The sequence below is a fragment of the Ammospiza nelsoni genome, chromosome 4 (genome assembly GCF_027579445.1).
Source record: "Ammospiza nelsoni isolate bAmmNel1 chromosome 4, bAmmNel1.pri, whole genome shotgun sequence".
In the NCBI taxonomy this organism is placed as follows: Eukaryota; Metazoa; Chordata; class Aves; order Passeriformes; family Passerellidae; genus Ammospiza; species Ammospiza nelsoni.
The window spans coordinates 22,642,111-22,669,972 of record NC_080636.1 but is presented as its reverse complement, the minus strand read 5'-3'; the positions used below and the strand labels follow the sequence as shown (position 1 = coordinate 22,669,972).

At 40.8% G+C, this 27,862-nt stretch overlaps 2 protein-coding genes across 7 annotated transcripts in view; one reads left to right on the top strand and one right to left on the bottom strand.

Annotated features, from left to right (window-relative positions):
• The window catches only part of TBC1D1 (TBC1 domain family member 1), a 98,577-nt gene extending 74,869 nt beyond the window's left edge, over positions 1 to 23,708 (bottom strand). For 4 of the 6 annotated variants that reach the window (XM_059470181.1, XM_059470183.1, XM_059470182.1 and 1 more), the window contains exons 1-2: positions 23,328 to 23,708; positions 16,307 to 16,829 (exon numbers count right to left, since the gene is read on the bottom strand). In XM_059470181.1, coding sequence (XP_059326164.1) covers positions 16,307 to 16,723 — 417 coding nt within the window. In that variant the 5' untranslated portion in view covers positions 16,724 to 16,829; positions 23,328 to 23,708. The remainder of the gene's footprint in view (positions 1 to 16,306; positions 16,830 to 23,327) is intronic. The other 2 variants (XM_059470187.1, XM_059470186.1) reach the window with 2 other exon arrangements.
• Positions 21,650 to 24,523, top strand: LOC132072697 (transcription initiation factor TFIID subunit 4-like). The gene is made up of 2 exons (XM_059471189.1): positions 21,650 to 21,742; positions 23,624 to 24,523. The coding sequence occupies exons 1-2, from the start codon at positions 21,650 to 21,652 to the stop codon at positions 24,521 to 24,523; spliced, it is 993 nt and encodes a 330-aa protein (XP_059327172.1).
• Positions 24,524 to 27,862: the final 3,339 nt, after the last annotated feature.

Below are 27,862 nucleotides of genomic sequence, written 5' to 3'. Positions count from 1 at the left end.
CACACCCTGATACAACTGGATAAACTATAAAATATTATTTATGCAAGACTGCTTATTTTAAAAGTCTCCCGGCACTGGGATGCAAAACATGTGAAAATCAAATTGCCATTAATGTCCCCTGGCACTAGACACTTGGCCCTGAAAGGACTTTGCACCCTCTTCTGTCAACTTCCTGCTGCTTCCTTGTGACAAGCACCACGGGTCTCAGGAGAATAAAAAAACCTCCTAAAGTTTAAAAAACATTTTCAAAATGCAATTAGTTAAAAGTTATACTTAAAGTGATTGTTGATCTTGAAGCTTATATGATTAACTCAGATGGGAAAAAGACAATTCATTTGAAGATAAGTCACATTTCCTTTGTAAAGAAGCATTACCTCACAGTGGAAAAAATCCTCCAAATTACTAAGCACTTCAACTTCCAATAACAGATAAGTGACAGAGTAAAAAATGTCTAAAATATTGAGGAAAACCTATGAACAGAACATGACACCTCTCATTTGACTGGTTAAAATCAAAACATAATTATAATTTTATCAATTCCCCATATGCTATGGGAGACGTGTATTATGAATGTCTATTTCCATTACATGGGACTTCATGTTAGTTTAGTTAGTCCATATTTACTGTAGCCCACTAGAACATTCTAGTAATGAGTAATACAAAATAAGGAATAATGTATGCATCATTTTACAGAGTTATAACCTAGCTCTTTGTTCACATAATTAATTATATATACAAAAATAGTCCCACTGTCCTAGATATATTATTTTGCATACCTCAGTTGCAACAGTAGGAGACATGGGAAGTATATTGAGCTCCACAGAATGGAGAGCCATGGAAAGTAGCCAGTCTTTTCAGTTCTCCACAATTTAGTTACTAAATCTATTTCTAACAGCACTGATTTCTCATTATTTAATTCAGCCACCATCCCCAAAGCCAGTACACAGATTCAAATGGGCTTATATTGTAGTACCCTAAAGCAAACCCCATTTCAGTAAACTGAAAAAACTCCAACAATTAAAATAAAACTTTAGGTGTTAACTATTCTACTGCCAAACCAAAACATTTCTTGGTTTTCCTGGGAATTGCTTAACAATAAGAACTATCAGTTCAGGTTTATCTCTCAGCAAGTGCAGGGTCCAGAACTTACCTAAAGTCTATGGAGCAATATTGCAGTTCACATATGATAAGCAGCTGAGTGTAAAAGCTATTTATTTGAGTATTGCCCCCACTAAAATCACAGACCAGCTTGTTACTATATCCTTATGCATCTTAAGCAGAGATAACAAAAAGAGGAAACAAATACCATATTGTCTTGTTCTTTTCCAGAATCAAGCTGAAGAAATTTTAATGTCTGTAAGGTTGCTTTCATACCCCAAGCCTCCCTGCTTGGGTGCTCTTGGACAAAACCCTGGTGGAAGAACTGTAGCAGCCAGCTGAGAACTACTGCAGCCCCTTGCAGTTCATTACGAAGTACACTCAGCTGCCCAGCCCCTGCTCTGCATCACTTCTCATCACCAGCCTTCCATTTGGTTACAAGCTGCAGCACAGTCCTTCCCTAGGTAGCTCCAGTGTAATGTGAAACTGAGGATACCACTGGAACCTAATAACATAATAATTTGCATGTACAGTAACTTTGTATGGAGCATATAAATCTGCCTTTTTATTAAATTATCTGTGATTTTTACTTTGCTATGTTGTGCTGTTGATTATATTCCTTCTCAGCTGTCCTGAAAGTGGAAAATTTTATCAGCTATGTTCCCTTGCACACGTTTTTAACCCTTTCTACCCTCTTCTGCAGGCTTATTAACCCATCAAGTGTATTTTTGCCAGTGATGTGGACTCTTTTGCTTTTGTATATTTGGCTAAATCATACTGTCTTTCAATTACAACAAAAGCCACAAAATGGCAATAAACCATCTTTCAAACCAAGATTCAAACACTGTCTTTACCAATCTGAAAAATCACTTTCCCCATGATACAGCTGGCTTTCCATTCAGAGATTTACAGTTCCAGGTTTCTTTACAAACAACATTCCACATTTAGTTACTTCAAGACAATTCTGTTTTAACTCCTAAAAAACACACTGGAAAACATCTGTGAAATATAACACACAATAGAGAGGCTTTTAAAATACAGCAGCAGGATTTGTCCTTATGGCTCTTTTGTGGTTTTGATAAAGCTACATTGCTTCAAAGGGCTCAGGATACTCTACTGTAAGTCACTGCTGCACATTTCACCCACATGTGCTGACTGCGCTCCCAGCCCTGTGCCAGAACAATGGAAGCCTCTGCGTGCTGAGTCAGCCTTCCAAAAACCACAGATCCACACAGACCCACACAGCCCCTCACCACAGGCTCTGTTAACCATCTTGTCACCAAGAAGGGGAGAGAGCAGCAGCATTTCATGTAAGACTCATCAAATTTGGAAATGTGTACATATTTCCAGGAATAAAGTCTGAAATATTAGTTGACATGCAATATACTATTGAAATACATAAATAAATACATAACTAATCATGGGTCAGTTTTGCCATTTCCTCCTTTCTGGGTATTCCTAGTAGCAACAGGGAACTCTAGCATTCCAGGAGAAACCTGCACAAAGCTGGATGGATGGGCTAGAAAGTTGAATTCTTCACTGAAGTGATCTGGTAAGTTCAGATACCGCTACAACTTGCAAGTCTGAGCTCACATATTTGAATAATTTTTAAGTCTTAACTCACATATCTGAATGTGTTCACTGGTGCAAAGACTCAAATGGATAAGTGAACCTCTGAAGTCATCTGAGCAGGTCTTTTAGAATCATATAATCAATTTAGGTTGGAAAAGACCTGTAAGATCATCAAGTCCAAGCACTAACTCAGCACTACCATATTCACCACTAAACCGTATCTTCAAGTGTCATATGCACACATTTTTGAATGCTTCCAGGGATGGTGATTTTACCACTTCCCTGAGCAGCCTGATCCAATACCTGAGAACCCAATTACTGAGGATTTTTCTTCCTAATATCCAATTTAAACCTTCCCTGGTGCAACTGAAGTCACTTCCTCTCATCCTGTCACTTGCTACCTGGGAAAAGTGGTTGATCCCCACCTTACTATAACCTCCTCTCAGATTGTTGCAAAGAGTGATCCAGTCTCCCCTGAGCCTTCTCCAGGCCAAACAATCCCAGCTCCCTCAGCTGCTCCTCATAAGCTCTGTGTTCTGGGCCTTTCACCAGCTCCCTTGCCCTTCTCTGGCCCAGCCCCTCAATGTCTTTTAAGTTGTGAGGAGCCCAGAACTGAACACAGGACTCAAGGTGTGCCTCACCAGTGCTGAGTCCTGGTTCTGCTGGCCACACTACTTCTGGCACAGGCTAGGATGCCATTGGCCTTCTTGGCCACCTGGGTACACCTTGGCTCATGTTCAGCCAGCTCTGGCCACATTCCAGCCACCTGCCCCCAGTCCATAGCATTGCCTGGGATTGCTGTGACCCAGGGGTAGGATCCAGCACTTTGCCATACTGAACCACTTGCAACTGGTCTTGACTTATTTATCCAGCCTGTCCAGATGCCATTGCAGAACCTTTGTGCCCTTCAGCAGATCAACATTCCCACTCACTTTGGTCTCATCTGTGAATTTACTGAGGGTGCCCTCGATCCCCTTGTCCAGATCATTGATAAAGATAATTAACAGAATATTTAATGCAGGGTATATTAAATTCTCAAGTGTCCCATCGCTTTCAATTATAATTTATGAGTCGAATGAAGGCTCGTTTTAATCAATCTTTCTAGCTTTTTCTCTTATGCAAAGTGCTGTAATATACAGTCAAACAACAATAACTTAATAAGAATCAAGTATTACTTTCTCTCACTGTAGATCCACGTCATCCCCATACAAGTGCTTTGAATTTGCTCACAACAAAAGACAAAAACCCGTAAGTCTAATTCAGCGGATGTTTCAAGCTGGCATCAAGACTTCCAGAACAGGCTGACATGCCTGTGCAAATGTATGTACCTAAAGTCAGGTCACTGAGGGTTATCTGGCTAAGGAAAATTTGTCACATATCTAGGTTTTATATGACTTGCTGGAAGTACGTTGTCTCAACATGTGCAAAGAGGTTTATCTTGAGACCTTGACCGTTTCTGTTCTGTAACTTAAACAAGAAATGTAATCAGAAATCTGTGTTTTGTTTATTTTAGGTTCCTGGGAAATCTTCTGACTCTTCTGAATCTAGCACGCTTATGGATACTGTATTAAACACAAAAACTGAAAGACAAGAAAAAAAAAAGACAACTCCATTCTAAAGAAAAACTTGAAGCATGTCTTCTACAGTACATGAACTCTCTGCAGAAACCCCACTGAAAAACCTCCTCCCAGTAAAGAGGAAGCCTACATACAGGCAATGCATGCACTCTGAGATGTAGAAGCTATTCATTTGAGAATTGCCCCCACTTAAATCACAGATCAAGTTACTACTATATCTTTATGTGTCTTAAGGATGTATCTTAAGTATGTTAATAACATATATGTAAAGAATATCCACAAGTCCTGCAAGTTTCTAGAATATAAACTTTTGTCCTTGCACACATAAAAACTTTATTATAGCAAGCTCCTAACATGACCAAGAGCTAATGGTTTCACATCTATCAGGTATTCTGCTGAGGGGAGCTGAAACACCCCAGAACAGTGGCTGATGTCAAACACTAACCAATGTTAGTGAAATTTAACACACAAGAATGAACTCCAGAAAACGCATTATTTCTGTTCCACAGACTTTACATAGTGCTGCTTCTTGTTATGTAGTAAAATGCAAACTCATTCTAATATTTTTAGAGGCATTGCAAAATTATTGAAAAAACACCCCAATGAAAAACAAAAAACCCACTAGGAGAACCTAAACAGAACTTCAGTAGGGCAATTTGGGAAAAAAGTAAAATGGAAATTACACTACTGAAACTTCCTAACTGAAAACCCACCAGCATCTTTCAACTGATTTCTACCAGTTTTAGATTAAGCCTTCAGTATCTCCACGGTAAGATGAGCAATTCTCCTGCTAGTGGAAAGCAGAAGAGGTGAAAACTGTCACAGCAATCGCAGGATCTTACATTTGCTCGGGACAGCCACTAAGTGGCACTTAAACACCTCATCTTAAACCCTGATGAAGCTGCAAACTTGTGAAGGGATAGGAGGGACAAAAGGAGTTATGTGCTCTGGGGAATAATCCCTTTCAAGAACAATGAAGTTCTCTTCCTGCAATTAGAAAAGCTTCCTACCGGCCTGGCTACGAATGCTACTGCCAGGAACAGTAGAGGAGCTGTACAGACCTCCACAGCAGCAGAGATACTGCAGAGAGCTCCTCAGAAGCAACTGCTTTCTCTTCTAAGTCCCAGTCCTGATTTGGGAATCAGTGCCTCGTTCCAGTGTGTCAGTACCCACCACTGTGTCGCTTTGAAATCTGCAGTAAGTCAGGAAACCTGAAGTGCCTCATTGCTGCTGGACAGCTTGTCCAACAAAGGCAATCCTAACATGATAACTCCTAGAAATGCCTCTGAATTCAGCTGCAGTGAGAGACCTCTGAAGGTACCAACACTATTTGTACTAGGAGATGCACATTAGAACATGGTTTTTGTAGTCTGCAGAGAATTACAAGTGATGAACGGGGCTTTGCTCTTCTTAAAACTTTAGTAAATTATTGCTTCATAGACATATGGCATACTTCTATTTGAAATTTTAACTAAGGAAAGAAACCTAAGTTTTGTAATAGTGCTGTTGAATCAACCATATTAATCATCCTCAATATATTCTTGTATTTGAATTACAATTTTTCTTGTTCGGTTTTAAAAGTATTTCTGTTTCATTAAAAATCTTTCTAAATGAATTAATTATAGGTATTGGAAACCTTCTTTTTCTATGTGAATAACATAATTGTCATTGAAAAAAATCCAGGGCTAAAACCAAGCTGAATGATATGTTATGTATTATAGGTGCTAACCAAGCAAGTATCTACAAGCATGTTCAAAGTCTTGCTGCAAGTATATCCCCTGCCTTCAAAGGACCTACCCTGAAGTTAAAGTACATACAGAACTCAGCCTCAAAGACTCAGAAATAAGATTTATGTACAATTTGCTTTCTGACTCTCAAAAAACCACCTCCATTTCAGTTAGCCACAGGTTTAGATGCAAATACACCACCAGATATTCAGTGCAAGCTCTGCTTTACACCTTTGTGCTGAACATAGCTTCCAAAAATCTCAAATGAGGAGTTATAAAATCTAGCTTTTATTCCCTCTTCCTGTGCAAGTTCTTCACATTGTAAGTAGAAGCATAGCATATAAGGAACAAAGTAACACAAAAAAACACATAATGATTACTAGAAATACAATTTTGAAGCACATTCTGCCTGTGTGAAGCTAGTTTTGTGGGGGTCTTTTAAAGAAGCTTGCACGTGAAAAGTGTTCAATTAGTTATGCAGAAGGACCAAACAATCCCATGCAAGAAGAACCATCATCAGTGAAGCAGTTTTTATGACTAGCAATAGATTTCAATTACTGTCACTCTGGAAAAAGTGGGGGGAGGGTGGGAAAGAAAGGGGAAGTCCCCATTGACCAGCAGCTTCATACAAAGGACAAACCAAGTATAAGCTGGCATTATCCACTCAATCCTTGTATCAGATCCTCCATGATCAACCTTTAGGGCAAACACACATATCCATTTAAGCCTGTATTTGTCCAGTCACACAAATCATTCTTTAGGAAAATATTTCCCACAGCCCTTCCCATAACTTGACGTCCACAGAGAGGGTAAAAAAAACAGAAATGGAGAACAACTGTGTCTACACCAGGCAAGGGAAAGCACTGATTTTACGACAATGATTTTCTACCATTATTCACTTTGACATATGACATGATGGGAGATTGTGCTGCTAAAGTAAATACAGCAGTTATATATGCCTCCTCTGCTTTGGTTTTCTGCTCCACTACAGCCAAAGAGCTCCCATCTGATGACCTTGAGGGCACAGCATAAATGTCAGCCCAGGAAAGGCAAAACTCTAAATGAAAAGCCAACTGCATGGAAACATAATGAGCTATTTCAGGAAGATGATTTACTCAGTATCAAAATTTATGACTTGGCATCCTCATATTTGAATGTGGATAGCTTGCATTTTAAAATCTGAAAAGAAGAAAATACAACTGCCTGAACATGAATGTCCATGTTTAAGTAGCTCCAAGTGAGCTAAAGCCCAAGCTTCCTAATGAAACTTGCAAAGAAAATTAAAAAGGAGGTTTTGGTTTTATTAGTCTTGAGGAAAGATAACTGGTGTCAACCAGATAGGAGCCAGAACCACTCTTGAGTCTGTCTGTAGAGACTGTACTAACCTACATGACAGATACAGCCTTTGCTTATTCCTGTATTTGACAAAAATTACCTTCTCAGTTTTGCTAACTAAATCACACTGTCCTCAATATGTTATTGTATTGCACATCACAACAACTAACACTGTTTAAGGTAAGACTGATTTTTAAAATAAAAACTGTTATTTTCAAAGCAGTTTCCCCCCCTCTCTACTTTCTGGCTTTAAATTGCATACAACTACCATTGCACCAAGTATCCACAAAATTAATTTAAGAACTTCACAACTGTGCATACTTTGTATTACTTAAGAGTGTTGAGTAGTTAAAAAATAAAAACCACCAGTGAGTCTAGATTATGAAAATTTTATAAAAATAAAAACCATCTAGTGAGTCTAGATTAGACTTTCTGGCTTGAGTTCAGAGATCAACAAAACAGCATTCAAACTTCCAAACTTCTTCTAGTCTTAACTTCATTAAGCCTCAGCAGTGGATAACTCAGAAAATACACTGGAGCTCCTTCATCATTAAGTATTTCTTTATATAGTAGTGTGTATACAGCTTATATTCAATATTGCTACAAATCAAACAATATTTTCTGAACTCTTAATTCTGTATACACAATTTTTATTTCCACACTCCTTCTGTTTCTCAATCAGAACTTTTCCATGGGCACAAGTCTCTCAGTTTGGTTTGGGATTTTTGATGTGCCCATCCCTGTCTGCTTGCTGGGTGTTTGTTTGAAGTGGTAGCACTGATGAGGCTGCAAGGCACTGAGGGACCCATTCACTTCGTTTGTGTCTCGCATCCAGCACCTTCGCAGAAATCAGACTACTACACCACAGTAAGGTGAGCTGGATAACTTTGTTGCTAAATATTTTGTTATTGCTACAAGTTGTGAAGCTGAGGACTTTTAAAATGATTGGTCTTTAGGCAATATTGGATAGTCAGTTTCCCAATTGAAGACCACCCACCATGTGATGTTTGTCTTTTTAGAGCAAGGCTACTTTGGACTCATTAGGCAACTATGCAGTGATTTCTTCTCACACATGACTAGCATGACAGATTTCAAGGTCAGTGACACTTTCAGAGAATATTCTGAGCTGGGAAGGACCCACAAGGATCACCAGGTGCAGCTATTCAGTGAATGGCCCATCTGGGGATTGACTCCACAACCTTGGTGTTACAAACACTGTGCTCCAAACACGGTGGCTCTGTGTGCAGAGACCAAAGAAGCCTGCAAGTGTCCCTGCACCTCCATCCTCACAGTCTTACTTTTAAGATCTATGTCATCCTACAAAGAAAGAACAATAGGTTTCTGCTCCACAGCCCAATCCCTTTGGAGTACTCCTGGTGTGACACTCTCTTTCCCTCACCTGCTTATGAAAGCCTTGTCCCAAAATATTTTATTTATAAAATTATTTATTTATAAAATTTATGTCTACTTGAAATTTGACAAAAAGCATTATGGCTATCTAGCAAGGTGCACCAAATGGGTTTTGGAGAAAAATGAAATTAATTTCTTTTACCTTAGCCCCTAAAGCAGCTCAACACAGAGCTGGACAAACATTAGTGCCAGCACAAGGGAAAACACCAAGGAAGAACATCAAGGGATGGATCAGAAGAGAAAAGAATAACAGAATTGCCTTTTTTTGACAGAGGACAGCTATAAAATCTCCTCAGTGTACCATCACAGATTATACTTGAACTAAAACCCCACAGCAGTTTAAGACTGAGTGAATTGGGGATGTGAGGTCAGGCTCTAGGTGGCTATGCTCTGACTCACACAGTGCACATGAAACTGTTCTGTGATCATGTTAGGACGTTGATTTCCTTTGGAATATTCAAATTACTCTGAAACATACCACTGAGTGATACCACAGTATAAAGAATAGGGAGAAAGGTGGGAATGTGCAAATCAGCAAACAAAGGATTACAAGGCCACGAAAAGCTGACTAACTTGGTTAAGATGTTAAGAGTGAGCTTCTCTTTGGAGATATGTACAGAAGCTCTTCTCTGTGTGAACAGGAGCTTTTAAAGAAAACTCTTCTACAGATATAGAGGATGCTTAGATATTCATGGCTCCAGTCACCTGTGCTGGACATCATAGGCCACAAATAAGACAAAAAGAGTGGTCAGTAATCAGATGAGAGGCCATCATAAATCCACTAATTATGTTTTTGCCTCAGTTCTACTGTTTTGTATTTCTGCTACAATCTCCACCAGGAAAAGTGAAGGAACAACTTTTCCTTGTTCCTTAATAGCCTTGAACAATAAATAGCTTTGGCATGAACTCTTACCCTAAAATCAAGTGCATGTAACATCACAAGTAGAACACAGCTACTTTCAGTATTATTCAAGTAGAAAAGTACATGAAAAATGCTATCTGATGCAGTTTACTATACAAGTACTATACTAAGATATGAAATCACAAGAATATATAATTTTTATGTTGCTGCTGCCACAAGAGAGGGAATAGGCAACTCTTTTTGCAAACCTTGTGATTAATTTCATCTTCCTTGATCAGACATTACCTCTGACTATAACTCAACAGCACTGGTATTGCACAAATTACTTCCTCCATATGGCAATCACAAAAAGTTTAGGGAAATGCCACAATAATTTTTTATAAAATGAGAGTGAACACATGAGCACTTAACTGATGTAGCACGTCACAAAGTCACTCAAAGATTTGACAAGAGCCCCATAAAGGCTTGGAATAACACTGCTAGGGACTGGGTCACTGGCCACGGAAGGTCCCTGACAGAATAGCTCACATACATGGATTGTTCAAACAGATCCCAGGATAGAACTGGTGTCATCACACTCACGCTCAAGAAGCCTGTAAAGCTTGATTAATTGTGAGAGTACTGAAAGCACAGCTGGTTGGTTGCATTTTACAGGATATTCTGCTAGGATTTACACAGCTAAACTGTGACCTACTTTATAAACTGGACTGTGTATGTGCACATCACAAATATGTATTGGATTTTTCATTTGTTCTGCTGCATTTTTTTTCTCCTTCTGTATTTTACATTTTCTTCAGTTAGTATTTGGGAGACAGGAGAGATGTCCTAAATCAAAAAGCAGTGCTAGCACTTTTCAATTACACAGATTCAATCAAAACCCCCAAAGGTGCATAAGGAGGCAAAAAACAGCCGAATTAAGTTCTCAATTGCACTGACATTGGTCCAGTTACTTAATTTTGTTTCATTGTTTTATGTTTTTTGCAAAAGAAGAACCATGTTTTCATCTCCCTTGACTCATCAGTCAGTAAAATACAGAAAAAAAGATCACCTCTACCTTTAAAATTATGTTCCCTGAATTCTTTTAAGAAAGGGAATGGTGCTATTAAAAATAGATACTTAGTGAGGCTATACCTTAAAGTCCAAAGTAAAAACAAGTTGTGTAAGAATAGACAGCCATGAAGCCAAGCCTCACAACAACTGCTTAGGAGTTCACTGGGCCCCTGCCATTCCTTTTATAGATGAATAATGTGAAGTTCAGCTCTGTTCAGCCTCACAGAGAGCTAAGTGTTGATTATCTGAAACCAGCTTCTTCAGCACATAATCAGATCATAAACAACATGTAACAGAGTGCTGCATTCCAGGTAAGACAGCGTGATCTACTTAAGTGCATAAGCTATTTTAACTCATGAAAGTAGGTGAAGGTTGTTTAAAAGCAAAATAACTGTTGAAGCAATGGGTGAACAAAAAACCCGAAGACATCAGACAACAGAAGGCATCACAGCTGTAACTAAAAAGCTCCACAAGAGACCAGGTGCTGCATTTCCAGAAGTTCCTCAGTATAAGGAGATGGGCTCTATCTGTGCTTGCCTTGGGGCAGATTTGGCACAGGTGAAGTCAATCAGCAGGCCCAGGTTTCCAGCAGGTGTCCCCGTCTGCTGCAACCACACAGACACTGCAACTCTCACAGTAACACTCTGCAGCTGCCTGGGCCCAAACCTGCCCCTGACTGATGACACCACAGAGAAGATTCAGAAGCACCACACAGACTTGTGCATCTCCTGTGCAGCTGTGATCCTGTTTAAATCACAGGCAATATTTTTCTATTAAGCAGAGAAGTTCTACCCAGTGTTTTGCCATCACAGCATTAACTGCTCTGGTAAACACAAGCATATATTACAGGCTGTTATGACAACTTGTGCACAGACTCTTGGGAACCAAAAAACCCCTAACCCACGCAAAAAAAACCACCAGTACAAAATGTAACCCTTTAAAAATCTGAACTGAACTTTTTACCTTTCTTCATACTCCAGTTCTCCATTAGTAATGTCACAGAAATATTTTCCTTGCAAGGCATCAGGCTCAAGTTTCTAGGCTTTCCCTCAAATTCTCTAAACCTCCAGTTCATATCACAATATAAAAAAGGGGAAACTTTCAAGCATTCTGAGCATCTGCTTCACCAAAAAAAATAAACTAAAAAATGACAGCGTTGTCTGCCAATTTCGGCTCCACATACAGGAATTTATTTTACCCTGTGATCAGAAAGAATAGGTGGGTGATGCACTCTATAGACAGCTCAGAGTAGCCTCACATTAGCATACCCTGCTCCTGATGAGGAACTTCAACCACTCAAATATCCACCGCAGGAAAAACACAGCAGGGCATAGTCAATCCAGCCAGTTTCCAGAGAGCCTCGATAAGAATTTGCCAGCCCAAGACAGAGACATGATGAGGAAAGCTGAAGTCCACCTGGAATTGAATCTAGCAAAGTCTTTATAGCTATGTAGGTGACAGAAGACAGGCTTGGGAAAATGTGAGCCTGCTGCTGAATGGAGCACGGGACATGGGAAAAGGCTGAGATACTGAATGTCCTCAGACCTCTGTGAAACCATTAAATTTAGAACTGTTAATCTTAATTTACAATAAATATAAAAGCATAATAAAGGACAGCACAACCTTAACTTGCCCTAAATCTAAACTAGCTCAGGGCATGAGTCAGATAAACTAGTGACCCATGTTCCATTTGCCAGCCCAAACATCCATCAAGTAAGATTAAATATACCTAAGTAAAACAAATTTTTCAGTACACCAAAGAAGGATCAACATAATGACATCTGGAATTACTTTTCCAAGCTGAAAATAAGAACAGCAATTACTCATCCTCCATAATGTTTTGGGTACTTTGCATCTGCTGGAGATGGAATCCCTGCTACAGTATGCCCTTAGCCGCACATTATTTATCTCTTTCATTTTTGGAGGGAATGATGTGATAAAACAGGGCTTCATACAGAAGCAAAGCTGGGGAGAATGAGCTCAGGAAGGAATGGCACACCTCGCCTGCAGTTCCAAACAGTTCAGAACTAGCACATCTCAAATGCAGGACTAAAATGCCAATAATTTTTAAAGTATATAGTTTTCAACAACAACAGTGGTATCAACAGCATCCCACTTCTGTAGTACATAAGCAAATGTCAGACCAGAGGCCACTGGGGAGACACAGAGGGTGGAGCATGAATGATTTCATTGCACTCCTACAGTAGGCAAGCACTCTCACCAAGGTGTTCAGCAAGGCTGTGTTCTTATCCTGAAGGGACTATTCTGCAAACAGATTTAGGGGAGATTTAATTTTTCCCCATCTTCCCCCACCATTACTCACCTGACCTATAAGCAGCCTTCATAAGCTCCCTGCAGGCAATATAATTGAATCCAGCTCCATTCCTGAGCACCTACAAAGAATATTCATTAATGCTCAATCATGAGGCCACATCAGAACCTCTGCAGAATGAGGGTGTAAGGATAAGGAACTCCACTATCTGTAACTAGTGGAAACTTACTGAAGTTATATATGAAGGAAGAAACACTGCAGATCCCATGTCTGACAAATTGACTTGGAAAGAAGGCTCTAATCCATAAGAGAAGCTCTCTCTAGGCATCCTTTAAGCACAAAGTAGAGTGAAATCATCTCCATATTCACATGCTTCTTTTCAAATAATGTCATCTCATCCTTCCCTACTTACTGCTTTCCAGCAGGGAAAGTGAGCCACACATTGCCATCATGGTACAGTGGCAACAATTACAGCAGATCCTACAGAGGGAAGACAAAGACCACGATGGGGCACTACCTTTTCTTTCACTGCTACAGAGCAGGATAACAAAGAATTCCTTGCAAACAATCCTGACATTACTTAGTGTTAATTACCTGTCTACGGATTTCTTCTCTGAAGTGGCTATGTTGGAAATGCAGCAACAAGAACCCAAGAGCCTTGTATTCAGGAAAAACATTGCATGGCATTGCATGCACCTCCACCAACTCTAGAGCTGAGCTAAATATGACCCAGCAACATTAACAAAACTCTCATATTAAACAGTAAAATAATCCCTCACTAAGCAGATGTATGTTCTTGCTCAATCTCTATCTATACAGGAGTAAAACTACAGTTAATGGATTGCAACGCTGATGCTAAAAGTCTGACCATTCCTGGATTTCTGTACTTTCTACCATCTCCAGTGCTATGCTTGTCTGCATGACTTCCAAGTTTCTTATCCTCCTCTTAAAGGCTTTAGTTGTTTAGTCTTCTACTCAACTGCCTTTGTCTTAACATTCTAATCTTCCTACTGTACTTCTCCCACAGACACACTTCTGCCCCCTTTTATTCTACTTATCTTAAGGTGAGGATACACAACAGAACTTATTTGCAAAGCCACAAATTACCTTCTACTTCAAATCTTCAGTCAGACGTGACTTAATCCAAGAACTCTTCGTCAAATACAACCCTACTACAGATTTATACATGCAGGCACAAAGAATTGTGGCTCTTGCAGTTGAAAATATTATTGTAATTAGTAATTATCACAAAAGTCTGGATGCCCAAGATTGTTGGCTAAAGATTGTAATGAACATGTAAATTCTGTTATTAAATGTATCTGGACTGCTGTGATTCTTTTACAGACCTGAAGCAAATAGGAAAAAAGGGTTCTTACAAACAAGAGTGCCAACACAGGAATCTGCTGAGTTGCACAGGCTGCAAAAGTTCAATTTCTAAAATTTATTTCTTCTGAAACTGAACATAAATTACACTAACAATCCTAAATCCTTCATCCCAACTCACTGTTTTTTAACAACAGCTCCTTCAGTTTGTAACAAAGGCATATGTGCACTCCCTATCCTTTCAAGTTGGGCATCTGCACAACAGGTAACATCAGTTCCCTCCTCCTGATAAATACACAAACATCAGTTAGCTCAAAGGCATTGCATGACCATATTCAGGGCAAAGTAACAACACCCTACAAAGCACAAAGAACTTACTTTAAATATGGAAATTGCACAAAATGTAAGTAAAAGAGGCAGGGTTTCACTTTAGATGATAAGAACACCTGGCATTTCCACTACCCTTTTGTTAAAACATAGGTCCACAAATGCTGATTGGATGTCTACTTAGACTGCAAAGAAGTCAAGAGAAACAACTCTTACACACGAGGCAAGTTAAGAGACCAGGTGGAAGGCAGTTTTTGAAAGGATGGACATCTGTGTGAACCTAGAGCTAAGTAGTTAAAGGAGGCATACAAAAATTGTGGGTGTTGCCTCCAAAAACATGCAGACACAGCTGCAAATTTAACTAAAGACTTAGTTTGTTCTTGATCATTTCAAAAATGTCCAGGAATTTGATCAAACATAAAGAAAAAGTACTGGAATCCTTTGTTGCAAAAGAAAATGCTTAAGAAAATGTACTGGAGGTGATCAGTACTGTGTTTTCACAATAATCCTGGAAAATCACAAGCACAAGTAAATGCAGATACAAACTGAAAAATGCATCACCAGCTGCTATCCAATGCCAAGTTTTGAAATAACTATTCCTTATTTCTGCTCTTACATACATAAACTTGGTATTCCACATTTAACTTGACAGGATTTTTCACTTGAATGCTTATGATTTACAATGTATTTGCCTTTTAATTTACTGGAACTGCAGTTTTATCTGGGGCGATTTAACTAAAGCTGTTTCCATATGTTTTGAGCTGTAAGCTTGAGACCACGGATTTGGAACTGTACAACGTTTTGCTATTGGGCAGGCTGGCATAAATCCCATGTGCGGTGTACATTCACATAATGCCTCCAGGGTTCTTCAGCAGGACACCTCCCATGAGTCAAGCGAGCATTCTGTTTTCCAACATTATGGAGACCGGAGTTGACATTCAAGAGGTGAAGGATACATCACCATTTTGTCCTCAGTAGTTCACAATAACTTTGTGTTAAATCTTACTCATTTTACTCATTCATGAGAACCAGTGTCTCACTCTCTAACAGAAGAGATCAACAATTTTAAAGCTTCCACTTTTTCAGCAAAGACACAACTGGTTAGGAAATGCAGACTAAGCCAAAGACATGCATATCCAATTCCTGTCTCACACTATGCAGCAGCAAGCCTGTATGTCACAGAGGGGCAAAGACTGTGCCTTTCTCCCACTCTTTATACTGCCTGCCAGGCTTTGAGAATTATAGAACTAGGAAAAGGTTTCCACAAGGCCCTGTTGTTAGAGATATGATACATATGGAGGCTCCACACTACCCTCTCCTCTTTCTGAGAAAGGAGGTATCTCTGTTTCCCAGTCACATCAGGAAAACAGAAATTTGAGAGGTCTGAGTGCAGGATTAGATAAAGTTCACAGTGACTTGAGAGTGAAATACTAGCCCTAGTGACATCAACAGAAAAGCTCTCACTGACTTGAGGGTCAAGATTTCAGCCCACATCACAAACTAAAATGGTTTTTAAGCTGATGAATTTCAGGCCCTGATCCTGTAGGAGATGTACATACCTTTCATTTGACATATTGAGCAGCTCGCTCAAATTTCACTGAGCAATTAACTTCAACTAAAGTGAGTAAGTTTTAATGAGATGTGGTCTCCAATTGTGAGTACAACCTTAAGGCTTTACAGTGTAGTGAAAGGATTCAAACAGCACAAAAGCAGCTCCAGGGATGCTTGCTTTAGCTCTTTTCTTTTTACTTACTTTTGTCTGATCATCAGCCTTAAATACATAGCAGATACTTTGCTGATTTGCTGCTTCATCCTTTATCAGACAAGCAAAGTAGCTCGGATCGTGGCTGTTGTGAATCAGTTTGTGGACCTGCTGTGGCTTGTATTCAAATAAACTTGAACAAATTAAAGGATCCCACTGCTGGGTTTCCCCTGTGTCTGGCTCACACCGCAAACTGGCTGGTGAAACACAAAGTCGAATTTGGCTGGCGCTGGGTTCTTCTTTGGAAGACTTTGCACTGAGCAATTGGATCTCAGCCACAATCCAAGGCAGCATTGACATAGTGGTTAGGGAATGCACCGGGAGAGAACCCACGAGCTGGAGACTGAAACTTGCTGAGAAATCACTAGATGTTTGACACTTTTTAACTTTGAAAGTTATTGGCTCCATTTTGCAGTCCTTTAGGGAACCTGGACTAATTCACAGATATTTCAGTTCCATGGAATGACATTATCTGCATGCTGGATGGCTCCTTGGATTAAGGAACAGGAGAGTTCTGAAAGGAAAAGAAAGAGTTATGTAGGTGCTGGAACTCTATGAAAAACCAACTCTCAATAACACAAATAATTAGTAGCTTAACATCAGAAGAGAGACACCATGGCCCATCTAGCAAGTTCCCCCCTCTTGACACTGGGCCCTACTATTTCAGATCCAGCAAACATAATTGTAATAAATACATTGCTTGGAAAAGAGACAGTGCTGATTTAAAATTTGCTTTATAACCTTAGCTCAACTATCTAATGAGTAACTAAATTACAATGAACATTCTTTCTAACCTGTGTCTGTTTCATGGGCAGGCACATGTGGATCACATGGGCCTATTTCAATCCTGTTATCACAGGAAGAACTCAGCTGAGCCATTCTGACCTTCATGACAGTTGAAGTCACTGCCTGCTGAGACCCCTTTACATCTGGGGAATAAAAGGGTCAGCTTGACAACTTTCTTGTCCATATGTGGATAACTTTGAATTTGGCTACTAACATGAAGCTGTTTCCTTAGGTATAGTTTGCTCAGTGATTATTTCAAACAGATTTTTTCAATAAATAACACCCTAGAAATCACTGTCATGTAAAAATGCTAGCAGCAGTCAACAGAGTGATCACTAAAAAACGTGTCAGACAGCAGTCACAAGCAACAATCCTTACAGCATTCTGGAACCAGATGACAATCATAATTATGGCTGCATTTTAACGCTGGTCAGCCAGACAGGAATACTTAAATGTTAGCCAAACATTGTATAATTTTCATTTCTTAAAATATCAAATGGAATATACCAAGTTACACACAACCCTGTTGTAACCCTGTTACACCCAGCATCCACGACCACTACTGTCATTATGTATTAGTACTTTTAGTAATGAAATCCAGTAATTGCATTTCTTTATAAATTCCATTTCACTAAATGCCGTCCATGAAAACACAAAGATTGGCATTTGTTATATACCATGTTTTAATTCCTCTTTAATTGCCCCTAGCTTCAGCTGTTACATTTTATTGTGTGAGACTGATGCAAGGCTGACAGGCCTGTAAGTGCCTGTGTTTAAATACAAGGACACTAGCTTACCAACAGTCTTATGAGAGTTTCCCATGATAAGACCTATTAAAAACAACATAAATAGTACCAATATATCTTTAAGTAACATTTTAATTACATTTGAACAAGTTTTGAATAAGTGCCATCTGTTTACTGTGGTAACAGTATTTATTGTCTTTGTTCATCTACAAACATGGTCAAAATCAGCACTGTTTTTCTCAAGAGTTTCCACTGAACTTTGTCCTTCTTTTGCTCTTATAATAACATTTTCAGACTGAGGTTCTAACAGTCTTTCATCTTGTTGAAAATGAAGAGAAATTTCAGGATTAAAAAAGCCCCAAAAATTTCAAGATTGAAATTAATTTTGAGCTGTTTAAAATGCAACTAATCTCTAAATGTCCCACTGGGGCAAAATGTTTCTGCAGTACTTGGCAAACTGTAAAAACAAGAGAGCTGCAGAAATCATCTTTGGATACATTTACCTCTTTGAAACTTTTTCATCTTTTGATAAACAAACACTGTGCCTGCATTACCAGTTCCAAGAATAGCAAATTTAGCAAGAGTGCAAGTTTTCAAGATACTATTCAACAAATTAATAATAAATAGCATTCTAGATGTGTAGATCAAATTTTTTAAAGTCTTTTCATAAACTTCTCTGTGTGTATCTGGGCATGGGAGGTGTGGGAAAAAGAGCCATGAAAATCAAGAATTTGTACACCTCACTTTAAGTATACTACAGCTGGGAGGCTTTTTTGTTTATTTCACAAATGAGCAAGAAAATAAGCATCTTTGAGATTAATATGAATGCATTACATCCTACATGAAATGGCATTAATGGATGTGGCGGAGTCACTGTTCCTGGAAGTGTTCAAGGAACAACTGGAATGTGGTACTTGGTGCTATGATCTAATCCACCTGGCGGTGTTCAGTCAAGTGCTGGACGTGATGATCTTGGAGATCTTTTCCAACATCAATGATTCTGTGGTTCTAAATGGGATAGCAGCTGCAGGAAGCATTTTTACACCTTATCAACACAGACTGCTAAACACAGTTACCATTATAGTTTTCCTTCAGCCAAGAATCAGAATGGTCTCTTCTTCCACAAACTATTACAAACTTTTTCTCCTTAACTGCAACAGTGAAAAATAGTTCAGCAACTGCAGGGAAGATTGGATGAATTCATAACTACCGTGTTGTGTAGTCTAAACTATATAAAAATCGAGATTTTAGCTTCTACTGCTCTTGTCACTTAGTGGTATAGATAATAATCTCCAGATAAGAAAGCCTTGGAAAACTTCATTCTTAGTTGAAAACAAGAGAAGTGAGCTACCATACAGACAATGATGTATTAGCCACATACTTTTTGTAGCCAATTTCTTATTTGTGTTTTCTGAGACCCCTTCTTAAAAAAAACGTAATTAAAGGCATGTAGAAATACAACAAAGTCACTCTTGTATCTAGCAACTTTTCAAGTTTCTTTTTGCTCTTTTACCCTAGATTTATGAGGCAATGCAGTCTCAAAGAGAAATGGATATCACAATATAATACATTATTTTGCATGCTAACTCTGAGGACTGAACAGTATATAAAAAATCCAAGGCTGATACTATGTCTTGTATACTTAAACAAACATTGTACTGCTGGAATGTATTTAATATAAATGTGAAGCTTCTTGGCATTCATCTCTTTTTAACAAAAATAAACACCTTGCAAAGTCAACAGCATAAATACTCCAATTTGTTATTTCCAAAGAAAAACACTTACTACTAAATCAAACCAGTTAAGTAGAAGTCAAAATGCTAGGTTTTTTTGCTAATGTTTAGGAGAGGCTGAAAGTGCAAGTTTCTCAGAGCACAAATTTAGCAGCATCAGAAATCTCCTTATCTAACCCGTATCATTCTGTATATTACTGTTCTGCATGTTCCATTTCCCTTTCCCAGCCATTCTTTCTTTGTTTCCCCCTCCTGTCATTTGTAAACAAATCCCACCAGAAATTATGCCAATTTCAAGCTGCTGGTGTTAATGTCCTCAAGTTTCCACTGAGGACTAGGTTTTACTTCAAGACCATGAAGTATTTATGTATATGCTTAATTCAGACCTAAGAATAGTTTTGTTCTTCTCAACAGGCCTCTTCCCAGCCTTAAAATTAAGCACACATTACATCCAAAGAGTAGCCATGCTCTCAGCCCATCCATGTCTGTCCTGACTCCACTGCTTGGAATTTTAACAACTTTAGCCATCTCTGATTGCCCCTCTGAAATTTGGCTCTGCAGGTGCCCTGAAAGTTTACCATACACATTAGTACAGTAGGCTCAAACAAGTTTCCTCTTCCTCCCAAGTGTCTGATTAACTCATGCTTATTAAAGGTTTATTTCACCTCTAATCCTAAAAGGGAATAGAAAAGATATAAAAATACAGCTCTCCACTAGTTTTCTTCTACCTCAACTTTGATGTTCCTTTGGCAGCTCTAAGCACCACTCAGCTTCATTACTCCAGGCTGTGCTCAGCACACTGGATGTCTCCAGTTGTTCTCCCAGTGCTCACAGACACAACTGGGACAGTTCCTCTTTCTCCTCTCCACCAGCACCTTTTGAAGGGTGTTGGTTGTCTGTGCACTCAAAACTGAGAACAGCTTGAGTGGCACTCCTCAGCTGACAGCTTTGCAGCTAAGACACAGTTTATAGAGATATAGAGAATATGAACCTTATTGCTCCTACTGTTTAGCCTGTATTTGCTCCATCAGCACAAAAACAGCCAGTCAAACTCTAACACATAAGATATTTTCACAAACCACATTAATCTATTTATTCCTACCTTCTATACTAGGGAACACCAGGCTGACTTATTAGTGTGGAAGATACACATGGGAACATATGTGTGCCCTTTGTCCTCAGCTTTTCTTTTGCTCTGATCAACCCAGCCACTTCTCACAAGTGGAGGGGCTTAGAAAGCATGCAACAATACACTGATGGTCGTGCTCTAGCAAAATCTGATAGTGTGTATTTAAAACCCTAACCCAATTAAAAAAAATAATTAGCCTCTTGCTCTTCAAAATCAAGTTACATTCTCACTGTGTTATGCCAGCAAGTTAAAAGGGACCCCTTCAGATACAAGACAGCATCAAAGGGAGAGCTACACAAATTATTATTTCTCTATTCTGGACCCCATGTCTAAGCAGCATTGCTTCATTCAAGACAGCATTCCTCAAAACTCACTCTCTCTCACTTTCTCTCACTTCAAGGGCAAGGTATTGGCTCCAGGTGCCAGTTAGTTAGATGGGGTCAGGTAAGCTTTGAGGTTAGGAAGGAGAATCTTGTGAGGTTATTGTGTTAGTAACCTGGGAAAGTGAGGTACTGAAAATCAGGTTTGTGTACCTGGGGGAACACCAGGTAAATCTGGGATAGGCTCAAACTAATACAGAAAAAAGAGAGGAGAGAGAATGTTCTAAACCAAAAGAATATCACCCCCCCCATAAAAAAAACTGCAGAAAATTTGACAGTGGTGAAGTGTTATCCTTCTTTTGTCCTTTCTTCTCAACTGGACTAAATTCAATACAGACAAGCAGCCAAAAGTTCTAAACTATTGTTCAGAACATTGGTAACTGCAGACTTCAGCAACCCTTCACCTTCCTCCAGCTCCTTTCCTGCTTTGGTAGCAGTTGGAGTGCTGGGACTCACAGCAGAACTCACGAGCTTGGAAGATGTGTCATGCAGGGAAGCAGTCAGGGCTTTCACACAGCAATGAATAAATGAGGGGTTTGACCTGGGAGCTGAACAGAAAGATGCCATCATCCTCGACCTTTGCAGTTCTTCTGAGTAACAGCTGCGCAGTTACTCCAGGTCAGGCTCAGGACGTAACAGCAGCTTTAGTTTATGTAAGTTTCTGTAAATCAGTTTTCCTCCCCTTCAAGAAGCTAAGCACAAAATCAAGCATACAGCAAGCTCTTATGAAAAACAGCTGGTCTTAAACAGCACAAATTTGTTCAGCTCTTCTCTGCATGGCATTAGCACTGAACCCTGTTGACAAATGGAACCAGAGGCACTGGTACTGACTGCACTTCACCACTGATTATTTTAGCAGAAATATCATACTACTTAAGGATTATGAGGAGCCCTGGCATGCAGCCAGAACTCTGGAACACTAGCCAGAACTAAATACCACTTGTCTCCCTCTCTTTCTGATCCCTAACTGAAATTTACATTGTCTTTGCTCAAGCTGACAGATTTCTCCATCCACCTGGCAGGATATACAGAAAAACATAAATGAGAAAATGTATTAAATATGTCACGACATGGTCACTGCTGAGAACAGTGTTCAAAAAGTTTTTTTATTTAATTCAAATGGGCAATTGGAAGCATGACACATCCCTCTTGTTGCAAGGATATTCTTTTTATCTCATAGCTACTTATTATCTGCTTTTTCTCTCTGAAGCTGTGGTTTGCTGAGGCCAAAAGCATGCACAAGTCCAGAAACCAACTTGCCTCAGAAATTAGTTTTCATTAAATGCTGACTTTTAAAAGACTTTATTCTTAAATGCTGTTAGCAAGTCAAGACTAGGTGCTGAATAGCATAACCATATACTCTGGTACTAGTTCCAGTAATAAACACACCTAAAATATTTACCAGTACAGTCAGCATTTATATCACTCCTCAAGTAAGTTTTATAAATAGACTATTAATTTAAAAATTGCAACGAAATGGTAGTGTGTTCTTGATCACAAGTATACACATTTACAATCAACTATCAAATGAAGAAAATAGTTGACTGTTCCTGTCCTTAACACCTGTTGCTATTTCCTTAATCAAGTCCATGGACATTAATATGCTGATGATTGAAGTCTTCTGACTCAGCCTCACACAAACATGAACAAAATATTGAGCTATTCTATGAATGTAATGCACTAAAAAGGAAAAAAAATTGTAAAAGAAAGCTTGCTAGGTAAATTACATTATGAATACCATTCATTTTTATTCAATTGCATATCCACAGCCAAAATGCCTGCATGCGACTTTGCAGTTAACCAAATTAAAGTGAAAAAAGTGTCAAGTCATCCACACATCACTGAATGTGTTTCACTTTCCTTCCATCCTGTCGTTTTTCTCACCTCCAAACATTTCTACTTTTGTGTTTTACCTATGATTTTCAGCATTCCTATATAACAACCCTTGACAAATTTCTATTTCAGCACTGATAAAGGGTGTTAAAAGTACTGTTAAAAATATAGTCATATGCATCAGCTCAGAGGTATTCGCTATTCAGAAAATATACAATTTATTAAATTTACCCACGATGTTCCATTCAATCTCTGGGCTTAACGCAGACACAAATCCCACCATCTGCACTACTAAAGGTTCCTACAGCAGATCTGCCATGTTAGCCTCTCTCCCAGATAAAACACAGCACACAAAGGCCTCGATCTTTTCAAAGTACGCTATAAATAACCACATTCGTTTCATACCTCTCGTGAACGCAGTTTCAAGAGATCATTCCTCTGTTCGCGAATTTAAAGGGCCATAAGGACACTGCGCCGCCGTGGGTAGACTGAAAGTTACACTCGGCCGTGCCGCGGTGCCAAAGGTCCGCGCTCCCCGGGGAAAGCCGCTCGGTGCCCCGAGACCGAGCGGGCTCTGGGAGGAGTTATACCCACCTGTTTTGCATAGATGGGCCAGGCAACAGCGGACAAGAGAGAAAAGGAACTAAAAGCACCTCAGGTCACTGACTGATTAAATTCAAGATGGTCTTTTGGTTATTGAGACGAGAAGCCAACTCTCCCAGAACAGCGGCACCGGCGCTCCCGTCCCCGCTGCGCTCCCGCCCGGCCGCCCCGTCCGGCAGCAGCGCTGTTCCCGCAGCCAGAGCTGCGCCTTCGCCGGGAGCCCCGTTAGGAGCGACGGCGGGACCGCCGGGAGCGCGCAGCGGCACGGAGCGGGGCCCCGGGCGGAGCCGCCCGGCGCCGGAGGCGGCTCCCCCCTCACAGCGCGGGTGCAGGCACGGGCCGGCTGCGGCGGGTGCCGCACTCCTCGCCACAACTCTTCACTTCCTCTGCGCCGAGAGCTGCTCTTCCTCCTTCCCCCCACCCTCCCAAAACGCTGCTCGGCCCCGGGCCGGCCCACAGTGGGGGCACGGCGGGCCCCACCGCCGCCCCTGACAGGCCTGGGGCCAGGGGTGCCCGGGCGCCGCTTACCGCCGCAGGATGTGCTCGCCGCAGGGAAGTGCCCTCGGCGGGCAGCGGCCGCGGGCTGCCAGGCGCGCCCGGGCACCTCCCGCGCGGGGAGGCGGGCGGGGCCGGTAACGGGCGCCGGGCCACCAGGGGCTGCCCGCCCGCCGCCTCCTGCGCTGCCCACCGCCTCCTGCACTGCCCGCTGCCTCCCGCTACTCGCCGCTGCCCGCCACCTCCTGCACTGCCCGCTGCCTCCTGCTACTCGCCACTGCCCGCTGCCTCCTGCTACTCGCCGCTGCCCACCACCTCCTGCACTGCCCGCTGCCTCCTGCTACTCGCCACTGCCCACCGCCTCCTGCCACTCGCTGCTGCCCGCCCGCCGCCTCCTCTGCCCTGCCCGCTACCCGGCCCCCCCCTACCTGCCGGCGGGCCGGGACGAGGAGGGAGCCGCGCCGCACACCCGGCCGGGCCGCTCGCCAGCGCGGGGAAAATAGCAACAGGCGGCGGGTCCCGGCCCCGGGGGGCGGACGGCACGGCGACAGAGGGACGCTACTGTCGCGACAGCGGGCAGCTGAAGCCTCCTCCCCTGGCCCGTGAAGTTCCTCTCGAAGAGCATTTCGGCGGCGCTGCCCCTTGTGTCTGGCACAGCCTCTGATCTCCTGCGGGAAGCGTGTCCTTGTCGCCTTGCAATAGTGTGCGGATGGCGGGGTCAGCTGAAGTGGCGAGCGAAGCCGGCGAGCGAAGCTGCCTCACCAAGCTGGAGCTGGCCCGGCTCACAAAGCTGGAGCTAGCCCGGCTCTCGAGCTCTGAAGCGGTCAAGTCCCCACTCGGATGTGGGCCCAGCCCTGGCCGCAGGGCAGCCTTTTGGGAGCTTACCTGAGTCACCTCGATGGCTTCCTCAAAGAAACCACACTTGCATATGCATAAAGTCATTTTAAAAGTAGGTATTAGTTGGTCTTCCAGTTGCCAGAAAAGATAAGGCATGAATGGATCCAGAGACTCAATTATACTTCTCTGCAAGTGGAGAAGATTTAGGCATCCTACATCCCCGTTGTGCAAACCACTTCTGCACTCAATTAATTTTCAATTTCAACTGCTACTTCTTGGCAGTAAGACTGATTTTCTTACTTTTAATCCTGTGCACATTTGTAGAATCAGAGCTTTTTACAGGAAATCTGCTCTTGTTGCTGTGAGGGAAACAATCAAGCAGTTAAATGCAAGCACGATGTTGCCCCAGATTACGAAAAACAAGTCAGATTTTGGTATTCAAGCACATCCCCTACTTGCAAAATGTAGATACACACGTAGATACAAAATCCATTGTGTCTCCATGACCTTAGGCATCTGGGTGTACTTCCTGGTACAGTAAATTACCGCTTTGCTGGAAAGTGAATTGAGGCGTGTAAGTAGCAGCTCACCCAAAGAGCTTATTGCCAGCCTGTGCTCAGGTCGAGGTTGCCTGCTTCCACTTCAGACATGGGAATTGGTACGAGTGCCTCTTGATTTTTGGTGTCACCTTTATGGTCCTTGGAAAGAGGAATGCCATTTCCTTGCAATCAGTGCCTGACTTAGTTTTTAAAACGTTTCAGCTAAGGACAATGATCTTACTCAGTTATTATCCAATATGAGTACCTGAGTCAAGAATGCCCTTTTGCTCATTTTAAGCCTGTCTGAGCATTATATACCTCTGGTAACCATGTTCTAGCAGAAGGTGAACTGCGGTTCCCACCCAGGCAACTTCAGCAATGCTGCTGAGGCTCATGCATTCCCAAATTACCAGCCAATGATCTTAGGAAGATCTTTTACTGCTTCACTGTTGCTTTTCAAAAAATGTAATGAAACAGAGAACAAGACTATTTCTCGCTTTTTGGGAAATCCTTGCACAACAATAGAAGTCAATACTAGAGTGTCACAATTAGAAATACTTTCTTCTTTCTCTTCTTTGATACTGGGAAAGAAATCAGCCCCAGAATGTTCAGCCTGCCTGCAATGAATGTTACCTAATCATCACCTTTCAAGCTACTTTGGACAGCATTCCTTCTCTGTTTCCTGATGAAACTGTTACTTAAGTAGGGGCAATAAAAAAGAACCACAATGAGTTTTTTATGTTCCAGTCCCAAAAAATTAAGCACTTTTATGTGTTCCAGGGACTGGGATCCCAGTATTCATGTGAAAGCTATGAGCACCAGACTTTCTAAAAATTTTCTGTTTTCTGAAAGAGTAGATCTCTGTTCTTTTTTCCTTCACAGGTTAGATTTTTCTTTAGAGTAGCTTAGTAACTAAAGCTTTTACCACCACATTAACTTCCTCAGACTGAGGAGGAAAATCAAGTGCTTTCCATATCCTGCAAACATGATGTAAAAATAATACCAGTTTAACCATTTTCTCTTTGTCCAGTCACGTTCTAAAAAATGCAAGGAAAACCCCACCACTGCCTTTTGTACAGAACCTGAAATTACAGGCTTGTATGGAGCACTCTGTGAGAACATGTGGGTAATGAAGCTTCTTTTGCAGGTTAAGGACCAGAGGTATCTACTCACTTGGTCTCAGCTGGGGTAGGATTGTAGAGCAATATAAATTCAGGCTGAATGTGCTAGGCCATGAGTGAGGGCAGAACTTGGTGCTGTACCCTTTGGAGTACCATAAAGAAACAGGAAGTTTCCACCCAAGATGCTTTCAGAGTTCAAGTTGCTCCATAGCTGGGCAGCAGCTGAGCAGTAATGTTTTTGGATTGTGGATTTAAAGACAGATACCTATATTGTGTTTCAGTTGCCTTGCAAGCTTCTGCTTTTCCCTCTGTTACCCATAATAATGATTTTCAGTTGTTATTATATAAAAGGCTTTTTTGTGAGCATTTCAGATGTCATGTAAATTTGTTTAGTACATTATTAAGGGGTGTTACTAACTGTTTTGCAGTGCTTTGACTTAGGAAGCTCTGGATGAAGTACTACATTTTTATCCAATGACATTGTATCTCCAGATGCTATTTATATATAACCTCAATTCACTAACAAAATTTGCACAACTGTTATTATAGCACATTTATCTACTGCATATGCTGTAGGAATACATGCCAGTGACATTAATTAGTGATTATCTTTGTAGACAAGAGGCTTTCTATTATCACTGATGAGTAGTCAAGGAGTTGAGCTACTGTTACAGACCCTGCCTGCTGCTGTCTCTCTATTTTTGAGCATTTCAGATGTCATCATGATTAATTCCCTCTCTCTTTCATTCCCATACATACTTTTGAAAATTACTTACTAGTGTTTATGTGAGTATTTTAAGCTTCTCCTTTTTGTCTGGAAGCTGCTGCTTCTATGCAATCATCTATATTACAGTTTATTTAGGTGGGTGTTAGGATATAATTGGAGAGTTTAATAGTCTCATCCCATAATTCACAATGTTCTGATAGTCCATGACCTCATTTCAGTTACCTGGCAATTGCTATAGAGCAGAGTGACGTTGGCTTCTACTTGGAAGTTGATCAGAAATACTAATACCATGATGAATGTATATCTTACATAGTGCAAAAATGTACAGGGGAGAGAAGCAATTCAGCTTAATTACTTTTGATTAGTTTTGTACTTAGAGACAGGAAACTGTTTTACTGGTGATTATTTTTATTTACAATTAATTAGATATACATATGGCATCCAGATGCCTTCAGCATCAGAATCCTAAAAATCCCCAAACTTGTTAATACTTATGCTGGCGGCTAACAACTGTTAATTTAATATCATTTTAATGTTGCAATTCACAGTGATTGTTAATCAAGGACATAAGATTTGCTTGTTGGTGGTGTGTGAAAATAAAACCCATGACCACTGGAA

Excerpts from the sequence above, each read along its gene's own strand:
- LOC132072697 (XM_059471189.1), top strand. The coding sequence starts at position 21,650 with ATGCCATCATCCTCGACCTTTGCAGTTCTTCTGAGTAACAGCTGCGCA. Across the intron at positions 21,743-23,623 it reads TAACAGCAGCTTTAGTTTAT|ACGAGAAGCCAACTCTCCCA; the intron begins GTAAGTTTCTGT and ends TTGGTTATTGAG.